Here is a 16,168-nt window from a genome sequence, read left to right as displayed (position 1 = left end):
TCCTACTAGACCTCTCTGTAGCCTTCGACACTGTCTCCCACCACACACTAGCCGCCAGACTCCACGATGCCGGCATTCACAGAACTGCCCTAGACTGGACCTGCTCCTTCCTCGCCAACAGAACCCAAAGAATAAGACTCCTGTCCTTCCTCTCCGAACCCACAGAGATCGGATGCGGAGTACCCTAAGACTCCTCACAAAGCCCCAGACTCTTCAACATCTACACAGCCCCTCTCGCAGCCATCGTCCGGAAATATGGACTCCGCATAGTATCCTGCGCCGACGACACCCAGCTCATCCTCTACCTCACCAAGGAACCCAACATCACCAGACACAGCTTCCAGGAAGGAATTAAGGACGTCGCAGCCTGGATCTCAACTCCGAGAAGCCAGACGTCCTCATCCCCGGGACCACCCTCTCTGCTTGGGGTGACACCTGGTCCCCACGTGCCTTCGGCAACCCTCCCACGCCCACGGACCACGCCTCAACCTCCGCATCATACTCTAATCCTCCCTCACCATAAACCGACAGATCAACGCTGTATCTTCCATGTACTTCAACACCCTCTGCATACTCCGCAAGACCTTCAAGTGGATCCCCCCGAAGCCAGGAAGACCGTCACCCACGCACTCATAACAAGCAGACTGGACTATGGGAATTAACAAATCTTTACTCCACAAATTCCAGGCTGTCCAGAAAGCTGCAGCCAGACTTGTGCTCGGCATCCCATGACAAGATAACGTCACCCAGCACCTACGAGACCTCCACTGGCTTCCTGTCGAAAAGAGTGCCCTTCAATCTGCTCACTCATGCCTACAAATCCCTCCGCAACACCGGACCCCAATACCTCAATGAAAGAATATCCTTCCACTCCCGCAAGAGAAACCTCCACTCTGCCGACCTCGCCCTGGCCGAAATCCCTCGCATCCAGAGAGCCAGAATGGGAGGAAGAGCCTTCTCCTACATAGCGGCCGAGACCTGGAACAAACTACCCCTTATAATCCGACGAACCTTCAAACTGCAAGTTTTCAGGAAGAGCCTCAAGACCTGGCTCTTCGGATGACTCAGAGCTGCCCGATATTCACCCCCAGCACCTTGAGACCCTCACGGTTGAGTAGTGCCCTTCACAAATCCCTGATTGATTGATTGATAATCCACTTTCATGAAGAGGAAAGGCCAGACAGTGGGTGCTTTAACAAAATAAGTTTTAGGAGCTCTCCGCAGTGTTGCATGATTTCTTATCTGGATAATTTCTAGCTGTAATATATTCCATACTTATGGAACTGAGGCCAAAAACGATCTACCACCATGGCGAGTAAGCCTGATCCTGGGAGGTGGAATGATAAATCACTGAACTGGATCAAAGCAGTCTCCTAAAGACATGAAAGAGTATTTCTGGCATGGGGATCTAGTGTAACCCCCAATGGTAGAGTAAATGTAAATTTCCCAATTTGATTGAATTACACCTTCAGAAATAACAAATTGTGGGTATCCGAAGATGATTGAGACCATTTGAGGCCTGGTCTCAGCCCAAGCCAGTTTTGAGAGTCAATGCTCCACCCGCCTGCCTCTGTGTGAACCCATCACCCCTAACCCCGCTCTCCCACCCAGTCCCCCCCCCCCGCTCTCCGCTGTCCTATGTTTCTGGGCAACCTGTGGACAGAATTTGTGGTTCACCAGCAGTTTAGACACCATGTTTTAACTCTGCCTCTGCTCTAAATTTAAAGAATCACATGCTATACCTAATATACTTAAAGGTATCTTCTTTTTCAGGGGTGGCTGTGCTCGAGGGTTCCTTTCCTCTAGCCTTTTTATTTTTTTTGCTTCGCGGAATCTGCTATATGCTGATTTTGACAAAAATGTCAAGGTCCCTTAAAATTAAAAGCCTAAGCTTTTCTTTTTCACTTGCATCAGTGACATCTGTTGGATGTATTTGTGTACTCGTAGATGTTCATAGTTTTTCTTTGTTCTGTGTTTCAGGTCTGTTTTTACCACACTTATCTTGAAGAAGTCTTTATGCGTTTTTGTTTTTATTTTTAGAGTGCTTTAAGTGGGAAGGGCATATAAATTAATTAATTTTGTTTAAATCAGCATGAAGTGTTTTCATTCCACAGTAACCACATTAATTTGCTTGTAAACATCATCTCACGGATGAGACAGAAAAGAGGTGAAATACGTCTGTGGTTGCTGAAAGTCTTTGAGAGATGACAGTCTTTTGCTGGCAAAGTGATAAGGACACTGCTTTGAGTGTATGCTGTTTTTCTCCTTTTTTGCTTTGAATTATACAAACTCAACATTCAGTGTCTGAGAATGTGCATTCACATGCTTTCTGATTGAGGCTCCTTTCTGTTTTGAAAACCTTATATTAAAGATTAATAGGAGGAGGAGGGTTACTTCATCAGTTTCTTACATATGAGCATTTGTTCCTGTTTCACCCAGTAGACTCGTGATTCTGATAACTTCCAAGATAAGAAAGGTTTCCAGTTAGATTTTCGAATTGGTGCAAGATCCACTGAGCTAAAATTTGAACAAGTTATGCACCGTCATTTGAGGACCCTTATCTAAATAAAAAGAATGTAAATTGTTGTTTTATTGAATGGACTGGATGTACAATTGTAAAATGTTCCTATTTTAAATCATCATGGGTAACTTAAACTAACATTAATGTAATGCAATAACAGATGACTAAACGTATTAAATTGTGAACAACGGTAAACGAACATAAAACCCTCATCCATTGTACTAACTGCCTATCACTTTTCTGAGATTTGCTGCAACCATCCTGGGTAAACACTCTAATTTCTGCTTTAGAGAGTCCGCTTTTATTGGATAACATTTAGAATTAACAAAGACACCATTAAAGATACTAGCAATACTGCAAAAAAAACAAGGAAACCTTTACAGCTGACATAGCCTTTGTTGCCCATACAAATGCTTCTCTTTTCATTTGCAACACCCTGTAAATATGAAGAGAACGAAAGATTGAGCGTTAATAAAAATGTAGCTCTTTCACCCTAAAACCCCACTCCCCTTTTTTGGGTCTTAATTAAGACCCGAGACACTGCAAATACTACAACAGTATCTTTTAATCTGTGTTAAAGATTCTCGCAGGCCCATTAAAATGAGTCTCTTGGCGCCTCCTGCCAAGGGCGGTAGGAATAAAAGCGCAAATAAGTTCCTGCAGCTTTTTGGCGCACTTGGAGCCGTCCCTTCACAGGTTTTCTGTCCCTAAGGACATTAAAAGTTATTTTGTCTGACCTGTGTAGGTAGGGTAGGGCTGCGTCAGCCTGGCTAAGAGCCACTGCCTTGCAGGTGCCTCTCGTACGTGATGATGACGTGTAGCCTAGGTGACGAGTTAAAATACTGGCAGGGCGCGAGGCCGGTCGTTAGTGTGCCGTTATAAAGACCTGCCCTTAACAGCAAGTAGAAACGGAAGTACTGCAAAGTGCAAACACGAATACTCTTACTACTGTGACCCGTGTACAGGTGTTAATCGTTTTTTACTGCACGGGTATCCGATATCCAAAGCATTAAATTCCTACCCGGGTCACAGTTGAGGCTGTCACTGTATGTGCACTCCCCAGCGCAGTGGCAGGTTGCAGGAGACGCACTGTATGTTATGCCCCGCCCACCACACTGTTAGTTTTGTGCCAGTTTTCATTGTATGGCTGTACATTTTACATACGATTCGGCGGAGACCGAGGCAACCCGAAGCCTGTACATGTCCTCGTGATAAAGTGATCTTTTCTCCGTGGTTCCAAGTACTACTTGCGCCTGACCCAGCCCCTGTGAATGTGAACAAACCACTCGACCTGTCCATGCGTCCCGCTCTGCTGGTATGTCCTGTTTCATTGAAATGTAAGCTGGCGGCGCAATGGTGCTTTGGGAAAATTATTCACTTCTTATAGATGGAAACAGTTAACTGTTTATTTCGGGGTTTTGCCTGGAACCCAGTAAGTTTAAAAAGTACTTTCACTGTGGAAGTTTACATAGCCGCTGCTGATTTTGGGGTGGAGGGCTTCCGTATAAGGGTGGAGCGGAATTAATGACAAAAGTTACTTTTCTTTTCGGCTGTAACTCAAGGGATCTGAAAACTAGCCCCAGGCCCTACAAGGAGCGGTTATTCCAGAGGAAAGCGTCAGACATGAGTAATGCAGGTTTCTTGGCTCTCGCAGAGTCATTTCGTACATTCACGTCCCGCCTTGGTAGGTGTGTGTGCACGTGTGACAAGTCTAGTCAGAAGCCTGTGTATGACTTGTGAAATTCCCGCCGTGTGATTACTGCATGTGGAATGCGTGCAGGAGAGGCTATGAGCGCAGCTCAACTGTGGGGCTGCCTCCTCAGAACACATCCGGTAACAGGAGGCGCTGCCGTTCACCGAATCCTCTTCCAGGAAGTGGCATCCACACATCCTGTGGTGGCCTGAACGGGTGCAGTGGACGTTTTGGCTAAAGATATAGATTCTGGCTGCAGCCATTTTTTTGTTTTCACTTGGACGCACTGGAAACTCTGTCATGGGATGCTTGAGTCCAAGGAGTCACTCAAAGGTCCCAGGGTTGGCAGGTACTTGGAGGCATTCTTAGATGTCTCAACGATGCGCAGTGGCTCATAGCGCCTTCTCGCCGCGCCGAAGAGTAATGCTGACGTTTTGTGTCCACAGCTGCCCGCGGACCTCACCAAGATGCACCTTACAGACAATCCACACCCTCATGGGACTCACGTACCCTCCAGTCAATCGGGGTGCAGCATTGCCAGTGACTCCGAAAGCAGCAGCCTGTCGGACATCTATCAGGTAGGATCCTTTTCGTTTGTGTCTTTTAGATAACGTTACTAGATGCTATGCTATGTGTATTCCTAGGATGTTTCATTAGGACTCTATTGGCCTTTGTATGGTAGGAGAAGTCTCGCCTACTCCTTAGTGCTGTAGAACGTTACTAGCCTTTTTAGTTTCCAAACTAGTAGTCTCTGGTTAGGCTGAGTCTTGTGAGTGTGATATACTCCTGCTAAAAAAAAAATGTGGTCAAAGAAAACGGCTACAAAACCTTCATTGATAGAAAAGCGTACCTACTTTGAAAAAGCAATTTGGAAGTAAATAAAAGGTGTATGTGTGGACGCCAAACCACGTGTTTAAGGCCAGGCCTTCTATCCACTGGGTTATAAATATTGAATCTTCTTTCTGAAAATATGTTTCTAGCTTTCTTGAACAACAGAGTCCCTAACATGTTCAACATTTTTAGAAATGTTCCCTTTTGCTCCTAAAGTGCTCTGTTATTTTGTGGTAATGCGTGTCATGGCTGGTGTTATGTGAAATCATTGGCAATGACAGAGCTGTTTGGCAAGGGTTTATAAATCCACAGCAATGGCCGCATCCTGCTGGCGTAGCCTGGCAGCCTTTCCCCTTAACTTCATCCTCAGCTCTACCTTTTAGACGGACTCTCCTCTTTGGCAGCGCAGTAGGATAAAGTCAGACTGGAGGAAATTTGCAGTTTTTGTCGTTTTGTACCAGGCTCAAGACTTATGTAAGTAAAGCCATGTATTAAAATGGTCAGTCCTGCAGAGGAATAAGTGTTTGCCTTTGGGATTAAGCACCACACTAACGTAGTTAACTTTCTATAAGGCATTGAGAAAGTACAATTCATCTTAGGAAAATTCACCCTTAATAGAAAAATTAAGATAGATGCGGAAACGTGCACTTGCATGTTGATATTTATAAGCTGCTGCTAATATTTGCCCACTCAAATAAAACATTGGATCTGCAAAATACTGTGCTTTTATTGATAAAATGGAGCATACGACTAATATTTTGTGCAACTCAGATTTTGCAGTGTGATGCTCTGTTTATTTGTTTATGGACTTAGACCACGTAGATAGAAGACACACATATAGAGAATTCAAGCAATTCTTTTAATAAAAAAATAAAATAAAATTATAAAACACATTAAACGGGGGGAGGGGGTGACCACCTAAGATGGCCGACAAGACACGCTCTTAAGAGGCTCCTGTCCGACCGTGGTAATTTCCTGTAGAAATCTTCCTTCATTATCGCCAATGGTCCTAGGAATCTAGTGCGCAGCGCCTCGGTGGGCCCCTGCACCCTGGAATCTTGAATTGTGCAGCGGGGAGTCTTCCCTGAACTCATCAGCTGGTCGCCAGGGGTGCTGTGGCCTGGTGAGTCGGCACATGTCCTTTGGTCCTGGGTGGTGCCTGGCTGACATGAGGGGCCGCTCCTTTGACGGAAGGGGTCCACTGGGCTCTTACTCAGTGAAGGGAAAATACGGGTACGCGGACGTGTCCTTACCAAATTACTCAACGTGCCCTGTCTGAACGGCCTAGCTGACGGGTGAGGCCTGCTGGGCTGTGCGGGTGCTGGGGCAGCCCTGTTGTGCTCCGACGTGCTGACCTGGGGGGGGCTTGTTTCTGCAAACACTGTTGTGGAGCCATCAGGCGGGGTCGCACTGCCTCGCGAACACTTACTCTTCCTTGGTGGACAGAGGTGAGCGGCTGCCGCGCTTGGGCATGATCTTCCCCTGGGGGCTCTCTTTATTTGTTGACTTGCCCAACGCATTTCTAACCATGTGACCTCGGTGGAGTCTCTTGCTGCATGCAGTCTGCGGGAGGCAGCTGAAGCGCTGCACATCACTACCGGGGGCGACGCCAATTGGGCAGCCCCTGCTGTCGCTGTTCATACTGTAGGTCAGAGAGCGGCCTGTTGAAAGCCCGCCGGGGCTATGAAGTAATTGCAGAGGGAAGGATTGGATTTCCCTGGGCTGTTACCTTCTGTTGTTGTGGGACACATGCTGCCTGGTCAGTGATGAACTCTCAGGCCTTGCTTTCCTGTCTGCCCTTTGAGTACTTGGCCCTCTGGGACTGAAGGGTACAGCTGACTGCTTCTGGCCCCACTGCTTTGCCTCTATGGAGCCCGTAAGGGCTCCTGAGATTGTTACTGGTGGGGCCCGTGGGTGCTGGTGCACCTTGAGGTTCTCGCTCCTAAGTACTACGGGGAAGAATAAACAGGTGGGGGCTACTCAGGGGAACACCATGTAGCATTACACAACACCGGACCCCAGCCTTGAAGCGCAATACGCAGCATACCTCTGCCTGGGGTGATCAGGAGTCTGACCCATCTATGGGTGAGCCCTCAAGAGCTGAACTGCTGGAAGCCATTCATGGCTCTAGGTTGGCCCTGGAGAACAAAATAGAGATAGTGGCCCTTAAGGTAAATCTTTAGCGCACTGACTGCCTCAAGGTCTCTGAGAAAGTCCGGCTGACGGAGGGGTCAATTGAAGAGTTGCAAACTGAAGTACCCACCTCGAGGAACCAGGTGGCTGCGGTCATGTCTCAGTCTGGGGCCCTGGCGGCTAGGGTGGAGGATGCAGAGGGAAAGTCCTGCCACAATAATGTTCACTGCTGGGGTTTCCGGAGCGTTCCGAGGGGGCAAACCCTGAGCAGTTTGTCAAGTCTTGGATACATAGCGATACCAAAGGGGATGATGGACTGAGCTTTTGAGCAAATCAAACACTCACCCCCAGTCAACTGATCTGGGTTTAATCCATCATCATTCTTTAGCTCACTCCACCACCCCAGTTCAGACATGGCCATATGCAAATCAGTCTGACCCTGTGCCTCATAGGAACAGTCCAGCCCGATCTGCCAAGCCATGTCTTCTCTGGACCGGAAACAAGCATCCTGGGACCGGTTTCGGGTTCATAACCCTCATCAGCCAGGCTATCTTGAATCCAGTGGCAAAGTGAGCAAGGGACCCACGTCTGGGTATACCCTGCCAACTTAGGGCGAACAAAGCGATACCAAAGGGGATGATGGACGGAGCTTTTGAGCAAATCAAACACTCACCCCCAGTCAACTGATCTGGGTTTAATCCATCATCATTCTTTAGCTCACTCCACCACCCCAGTTCAGACATGGCCATATGCAAATCAGTCTGACCCTGTGCCTCATGGGAACAGTCCAGCCCGATCTTCCAAGCCATGTCTTCCCTGGACCGGAAACAAGCATCCTGGGACCGGTTTCGGGTTCATAACCCTCATCAGCCAGGCTATCTTGAATCCAGTGGCAAAGTGAGCAAGGGACCCACGTCTGGGTATCCCCTGCCAACATAGGGCGAACAAAGCGATACCAAAGGGGATGATGGACGGAGCTTTTGAGCAAATCAAACACTCACCCCCAGTCAACTGATCTGGGTTTAATCCATCATCATTCTTTAGCTCACTCCACCACCCCAGTTCAGACATGGCCATATGCAAATCAGTCTGACCCTGTGCCTCATGGGAACAGTCCAGCCCGATCTGCCAAGCCATGTCTTCCCTGGACCGGAAACAAGCTTCCTAGGACCGGTTTCTGGCATTTCAGCCGTCTTCAGCCAGGCTTGCTTGAATCCAGTGGCCAAGCTTTGCCCGATGGGCCTTTGCTAAATGTTAAAGCCAGCCAGGCTGAGAGTGCTCTTGGTGGGAGCAAACTGCACTTTTTTGAGTATCCTGATGATGTGTGGTGCTGGCTGGAGGTCTGGGACAGGGTACCCAAGAAACGCACTGGATCCTGGAGAACTGTAACCCAGAGGTTGGCTGATGTAGAGGGTTCCAACCGGAGGTGGGTTGGAGGCCTGACTCTGAGCACCGACGGTCCCCTGAGAAGGATGATCCTTCCAGGGTGGAGATCCAGGAGGATAGGATCATGTCTTTGCCTCAGCCGATCTGGCAACTGGAGTCAGGGGGGTAGGGGGACCCCACCAGTGAACGAGTAAGATTTGATGCAGACGAGTCTGCGGCAGGAAGTGGCACTTAATGCGGTCTTGACCTCTGCAATGCAGTCTAATGCTTTTTTTCTCCCTTTGCAGGATAGACTCACTGTCATAATTGTTTCTTCATTACCTGTAGAATGTTAGGGGTGGGGGTTTGCATGCATGGTCTGTGGGATTGCATGGTAATCATTGTCAGCGTACGCTATGTTTAGGTTCTTCTTAAGGCATGATATTCTGTGTGCGGGTCTGTAGTGGGAATCCTTTCCATGTTAGTGGTATGCCATGGTTGTTTGGGGGGAGGGGTTAGGCTGTGGGTCCTGACAGCTAGTGCTCAGTTGAATTCGCAGTGTGAAATTTTGTTGCCATACTGCATATCCGGAGTTGGAGGTTTGTTCTTGGATCCCACTGTTAGTTGCTTTTTTATAACGGTGTGGGTATTTTGAAGGTACAGACATTTTCTTTTATGACAGTATTTCAGCTGGACTTTCTGCAAGGCAGGGGCGGGGATGGGGTTACGCACGAGAATCTGCTATGCCTATGGCTGATCAACTTAACATTGTCACTTGGAATGTCCGTGGGCTGCGAGGGTACTCATAGCGTTACAGGGTCCTCTCCTTTCTTAGGTGCCATAAGATTCAAATTGCTTGTTTCCAGGCGACACATCTTGTGGGGGAGGAGACATGGAAGTAGCAAAACAAAGTGGAGGGGTCAACTGTTATTTGCCTCTTAATCTTTCTATGCTAGTGTAATGGCTATCTAGGTGGCTCCAGGGGTCACCTTTAAGCACACCTATAGCAAGGCAGATGTGGCGGGGTGGTACGTCCTGATTCAAGGCACTCTGGATGGTAAGGAGATCACATTACTTAACTTGTATGCCCCCAATGTTGATGACATGTTGGCTGACAGTATACATGCACCCATACTCTGGGTGGGAGATTTTTAATTGTGCTCTGGACGGGGTCGGGGATCACTATCCACCAAAACAGGGTACCAAATGACTAATGGTTAGCCCATTGAGGAGGGTGGTGCATAATTTGGGTCTCTTGGATGGGTGGCGCTTACTGCACCCGGGTGGTCACGAATATACATGTCACTACCGGACTCATAATACATAGCTGTTTGGACTGTTTTTTTGTAGGTTTGGATCATGCATGAATGTAACCTATAGGGCGGACTTCTGGACCCCTCTGGAGAATTACCTAACCAAGAACTGGGGGACAGTGGACACTAGGGCGATCGAGTGGGAGACACTATAGGCTGTAGTTCGGGGAGAATGCATTGGGACCACCTGCGGAGTCCGTAGGTGCCTCATAGCAGACCTGAAGACTCAAGAGGGCCAGCTAGTTGATCTACAAAAACAGGAGGTACAGTCTGCTGATGTGTGAACAACAACTTTAGCTGTCCCTCTGGGATACACTGGATAAAACTGCCCTGAAATCCTATCTTCAGTTGTTACATATGGAGGGTTATAATTCTGGTAGGCTCCTGGTATGGTTCCTCGGGCGAGAAACTGAGGTACCCCCATTTTATCCAGAGGAACATACAGGGTCAATGGCAAACCCGGCGGCGGGAAGTTCTTTTGATCCCTGCTTGACTACTTCAAGCTGGTGTACAGAGCTGGCCGACCTTACACTGTGGGAGGGACGGATAGGTTTTCAGTCAGAGTGGGGCTTCCTCAGTTACGGAGGGAGGTCCTGCAGGACTTGGAGGAAGACCTCTCTTTGGAGGAGGTGGGTGGAGCTGTTGCGGCATTTAAAAGGTCTGATGCTCCGGTTGGAGATATGTTCCCAGCATAGTTCTGTCACACCTTCTTTTCCATCCTAAAAGAAAACTGCTTGAGGTCTATCTGGAGGCGAAGGAGAAATGTCTTCTCCCACTGACTATGCGAGAGGGGCTAGTGTCTTTGATGCTAAAGCCTGGATGAGACTCCTCTGACCCTTCTGCTTACAGGCCCCTCACTATGCTTGATACAGATCTTAAAATACTGTGCAACATATTGGCAACCAGGCTGCGAGGAGTGGTTCGAGAGCTGGTTCACGAGGACCAATGCGGCTTCATGCCAGCGCATAGCACCAGTCATAACCTCCGTACGTTGGCAATTGTACTACATGACACCTTCGGCGGAGAGAGGCAGATGGCTTTGGTTTCCCTTGATCTTGAAAAGGCGTTTGATACGCTGGAGTGTGCCTATCTAATAGCAGTCTTGCAGACCTGGGATTTGGCCTGAACTCATGCGCCTGGATACAACTGATGTGTACTGACCCTTCTACACGTATTAGGGTGGGAGGCAAGCTTTCCAAGGCCTGGCCAGTGGGGAGGATGTACTTCTCAGCGGTGCCCTCTCTCGCCCCTTCTGTTTACATCAGCAATCAAACCCCTTGTGTTGCTGCTTGTACGGAGCTAAAACCCTGGGGGATAAGGTTGGGAGACACTACCCACATTATTTCACTATATGCGGATGACGCACAAGTGAATGTGCGAACTCCCGCGGAGTCAGTTCCAATCCTCATGCAGTTACTGGGTTCTTTGGTGTGTTCTCGGGTCTAAGGACCAATATCCGGAAGTTGCTCTTGTTCCCCTTAGGCGGCTGAATTGGGAGGCAGGTGGACCAACTGCCAGATGTGGGTCTCTGATGGGCATTGGAGGGCTTCGGTACCTGGGGATTTAAGTTACGTACACGGAGGCCCAGCATCAAAGCAAAAACTTGGACAGAGTGTTCACTGGTCTATAGCACTCCATTAAACTTTGGAATAGGCTTCCTCTCTCGGTGATAGGACGGGCGGCTGTGGCTAAAAAGGGTTTCCTTCCACGCTGCCTGCCCGTACCTTGTGCAGAACTCTGTTTCCTCTGCGGGACAACTTCTTTTGCTGGCTGGATAACCTGTTGGTGAATCTTCTATGGGCGGGTAGGTGCTGCAGGGTGATGCAGGCCACACTCAAGAAAGACTTGGAGAATGGGGGATTAGTGGTCCCAGATATACAGTTCTACTATTATGCTGCATACTTGCAGCTTGCTGCTAAATTGCACACGGAATCTGAGAACTGGGAGAAACGGCTCCTGGGGACAGAGTTCGGAGGCAATATTTTGCCTCAGTTGTTGATGCAAGGCGGCAGGTCAGATCGTCCGGTTCCGTATCTAATTTAATTCAAATCATGGCCGAAATTTGGGAGAAGGTAGTCCTAAAGGTACTCTGTAGAGCCCTCTTCAGCATGGAGCTACAACTGTGGATCTAGCTCCCTTTAGGAATATAGATACAGACATGTCTATGGAACAGTGGATGGAGGCGCGGTGTCTGGTAGTGCGTGATATATACCCTGGGGATATCTTCATCACGTTTCAGGATGTTCAGGACTCTTTGGGGCTGGACCAGCCCACGTCATACATTATGCTAAATTGGAGAGTGTAGCGAAGGAGTTCTGGACCGATTTCCCAGTGCCCCTCTTGGATTCGGATTGGGTGAGTGCTTCTGGCCTGGTGTGTACTGTGTCCTGTAACCACAGATTTAAGCTCCTACATTTTCATTTTCTACGCTGTACCTATGTCACTCCATATAGTCTAAATCAAATAAATCCAGCTAAAGGAGCAAAGTGTGCACAATGTGGTGCGATTGAGGCCCCTTTCATACACCTAGCATGAGAATGCGAAAAGGTCCTGGATTTTTCGGAACTACTGCCACATATAGAGACGGCCACCAGGATTAGAATACCTTCGACGCCGCTAGTCTGGATGTTGGTAGGGGTGGTGGGCTCTAAAGGATGTAAAATCCCTTACAGGCTTGCCCAGTTAGCCCTATTATTGGCGAAGAAACAGGTGGCCATTGGGTGGATGGGCACGAGGGTCCCCTGCTGTTGGACCGATGGTTGTAAGATCTCTTAGGATGGGGAGTGGCATACGAACACCACATGAGTGTCTCGTACTGATGAAGGGGCAGCAAATGCCCTAATGTTGTGGGTTCAATTGCTGGGTATGTTCCAGGGTGACAGTGATTCAAATTCGAGAGCGGCTCTGCGACAGAGGGCTGATTGTTTGCAGGGCTAATACTTCGGATAATTTTCTGATGACCAAGTGTGAAAAGGTGCTTCCTTGTATAATGACTGATTCGTAGCCTTTGTTACATACACAAACTCCTTTGATTTTTGTTGAGCTGGTAGATGTTCCTGGTTAGAAACATTGTATAATGTTTGTCGCTGCCTCTGATTTGTAATCGCTGTCTAAATGTGTAGGGCACTGTCAACTCTCACTGTATGTTCTTTTGTACTTTCTATTTTGCATAAAATCAATAAAATACAGTTAAAGTACATATTGAACCCATTCTTACCCACCGTTTGTAAAAAGTATCCAATATTAATTATTTCACTACACTCATTTTTTAAATTCTAAAACAGAAGCTTGAGATGTCTTTGTTCTCGCTCAGTTTTCACAGTGTAAAAGAAAATGCAGCGTTTCTTATGTATTCAATAGGTTGTTTACAAGTTTATTCTGCGTGATTTTCGCCCCTAGCTACAAGTGTAAGAAGGACTTCCCTTCATAAGTTCACAAAATGCCTTCTTCGTTCATTTGATGCCCTTTCTTAACGCATGTAACTGACGCTGCACCCCACAAGTTTTGCTTTACAATGAATGCCCAAGTTAAAGCGATTGGTTTTGTGTTCGTCCATTAGGTTTCTATTATAGAAACAAATTGTTAACACCATTACAGGACAGATATATTATTACTACTTATTTTGCTAATATGTGCTTTATGCTAAGTGAGCGGCAGGACTTAAGAATGACTTTCATATGTTGATTAGTTTGTATCCCCCACATAATCTACTCAAACCAGACTCCGATTCACACAACCGCTCAATATGTGAATTAGATGCTTTTGATGCATTTCGTTTTTAAACATTTAATTCCATGCGTGGGACTACATGTGAATAATTTGTATTTTTTAAGCAAGCTGATGATTGACTTGTTTTTTAGGTTCTGTATTTTAGCCTGGGTTGACTTTTATTTGATATGGTTTTAAGCAACTAAACCAATACATTCACACTTGAAACTCTTACTGAAGAGTTCACACCCAACTCCCCCATGGAACTGTTCAACTTTTCTGTGTACCGTGTTGCTGTTTACAAAATCTTCGACATCCTTATATATCGATAAACTTTACTGTGAATTAGGCTTTACGGTCTTTAGTGTCTTTCAGATCCGCAAAATAGCACAGTAACTTTTAAATATATTCCCTCCTGTCCTGTTCCATTTCATACTGGGTATAAGAAGATCCCTTAATATTTCTAGAGACGTTTTCAAATCTTTCCTTAAACTTGCTCATGGTGTAATGTGGTATGATTCGTGCGTAGTATAAAAACAGAAAAGTTAGAGGTGTTTCTGCATACTCACCAGTGACCTCCATAGAAAAGACTCTAACCTTGTAGAGCATGTTGAAAAATGTAACACACATGCCCTGCGGGCCAAAGGGCGCTGCTACTCGGAGCCTGGCCTTGCAGTTTGCCAATGATTAAATGCACCCATGTTGCCCTGCTCTGCATGGACTTAACTTTTGTTTGTACAGCATCACTTATTATAGGCTGTGGTGTGACCCATCTTTCAGTGCTGTCTTGCTGATGGCGCTCACAGTGACTTTTTTCCCCCCCGCTAATTGCAGTTTTTGACACTCCGATTCATACTTTCAGCAGTTGTCCCTACCATGGCTTGGAGTAGTGAAACACTTGAACCACATGCCTATCATGAGGACATTATGGTCTGGCGTGTGGCGGTTGTCCCAGCTTAAAGCACTTTAGGTGTGCAAATTTGAGTTTACTTGGGTACAGTCCCAATTCAAATGCCAAGCATTGTCCATCCGGCATGAATTCAACAAAAGACTCTCCGTCAATTGAATACGTTGACAACACACAGAGGAGTGAACAATGTGGGTTATACTTATATGATGTACCCGTTCATAAAGTAATCTAAAGTGTCAACAGTCCCTGCGGTCCTGGTAGTAAGATTTCTAGCAACTAACAAAGACCCTCATGAGTAAAAGATTCATAGCTAAACTCGGAGGGCAAATGACCAGGGGAGAGATTCTACTATATATTTGCATTGCTGTCTTGATACTATACCCAAGCAAGTGCTGCTGTTGCCTGCGCTGTGATTGTGTTAGAAAAGCTTGCACCACTAGTTTGTGTTGTCCCTACTTGTAGTGTAAGGCAACCATCGCAACAATGTTCCAGGCCGGTGTACGAGGGAAGCTTGTATTCCTGCTTCTACATTGTAAGCTTTCTCTGTGTAGTAAGGAAGCTTGAGAGAAAAATATTTGTACAAAATCTAAAACTGCTGGCATTGAAAATGCTTGTATAAATCTTTGCTTTAAATTGGAAAAAAGAAATGCGAGCAGATAGCTTTCTACCTTGGAGTAAAATAATTCGATTCTAAGCCAGCCAGGCTCCTTATATTTCCTGACGGCGCTGCCGTTATTTGTTCTGCGCTGTGAAGCGCAGCCGGGGATTGGTGCAATATCCAAGCAGTTGACCATATGAATGACCTGTCGGTTAACAGAGCACCCCAATGACTATTCCTCCCAGGGTTGGGTCCCCTAGTGAGGGCTCTGTGCCCCCAGTTTGGTTGTTGGAGCGGTCTAACAAAGTATCCCTGGGTGAATTAGGTTGACTAGAGATTCCTACCCGAGGAGGCACGCGCAGCCTGAAAATGTGAGGATAGGGCACCTGGTCAGCAGCGCAGGAACTGCTGAAACAACAGGTCTCATCTGGCTCTTGCATAACAAATAACAAAAGTAAATAAAGCAATTATAGAAACTCCAACGAACTGCAATTAATACTGCTTCCTGCAGTTAGTAAATAACAATAATTTTGTACAACACCTACAGGGGACAAAATAAATTCGATATTTACTAAGTACGCTTTACACACTAATGGTAGGACCTCTTGGCACACTTGCTGCCTGATAGTTGAAGGTGATGAATAGTCTGCAGCAGAGCTAGCTACGATAATGCAGATTGGTGTAAAAGCTGCATCTCCCAAGGAATGATACTTCCTGCGTTGCACGCAAGGCGACGATTTTATAGGCGACCGCTTATCACAACATTCACCTGCCAGGCTGTACACTACTTTTATCGGCATGATAGCTCTCCGAACAAGCTGGGAATTGCGGAGGGGGCAGGGGTGGAGCACGTGCACCTAGAAGGTTGCCCTAATCCCCTCAGGGAAGTTATTTCCGGGGCAAGATCCCTTTAAATACTCCTTGGCTTCAGAGGTCGTCCTCTTTATGCAATCCTGCTGCGGAGTTACAGGGCGATCCAAAGGACTATGGTGCAAAAAGCAACCATAAGAAAGATCCCATAGGGGACTCCATGCCAATACCCCTGGAGTCTTTGTGGCAGGGCCCCTGGATAAAAGCCGTGGCGCCCCTTATTCCC

The 16,168-nt window shown here is 47.1% G+C and overlaps 1 protein-coding gene across 6 annotated transcripts in view; it reads left to right on the top strand.

The window, feature by feature from the left end:
* Positions 1 to 16,168, top strand: part of RAPGEF6 (Rap guanine nucleotide exchange factor 6) — an 808,967-nt gene that overhangs the window by 517,937 nt on the left and 274,862 nt on the right. For 5 of the 6 annotated variants that reach the window (XM_085618031.1, XM_085618033.1, XM_085618030.1 and 2 more), the window contains one exon: positions 4,661 to 4,792. In XM_085618031.1, coding sequence (XP_085474157.1) covers positions 4,661 to 4,792 — 132 coding nt within the window. Of the gene's footprint in view, positions 1 to 4,387; positions 4,564 to 4,660; positions 4,793 to 16,168 lie in introns of those variants that run through there. The other variant, XM_085618034.1, reaches the window with a different exon arrangement.

The sequence above is a fragment of the Triturus cristatus genome, chromosome 7 (assembly GCF_964204655.1).
Source record: "Triturus cristatus chromosome 7, aTriCri1.1, whole genome shotgun sequence".
Lineage (NCBI taxonomy): Eukaryota > Metazoa > Chordata > Amphibia > Caudata > Salamandridae > Triturus > Triturus cristatus.
Note: the sequence above shows the minus strand (reverse complement) of the source record. Positions and strands in the feature narration are given on the sequence as shown.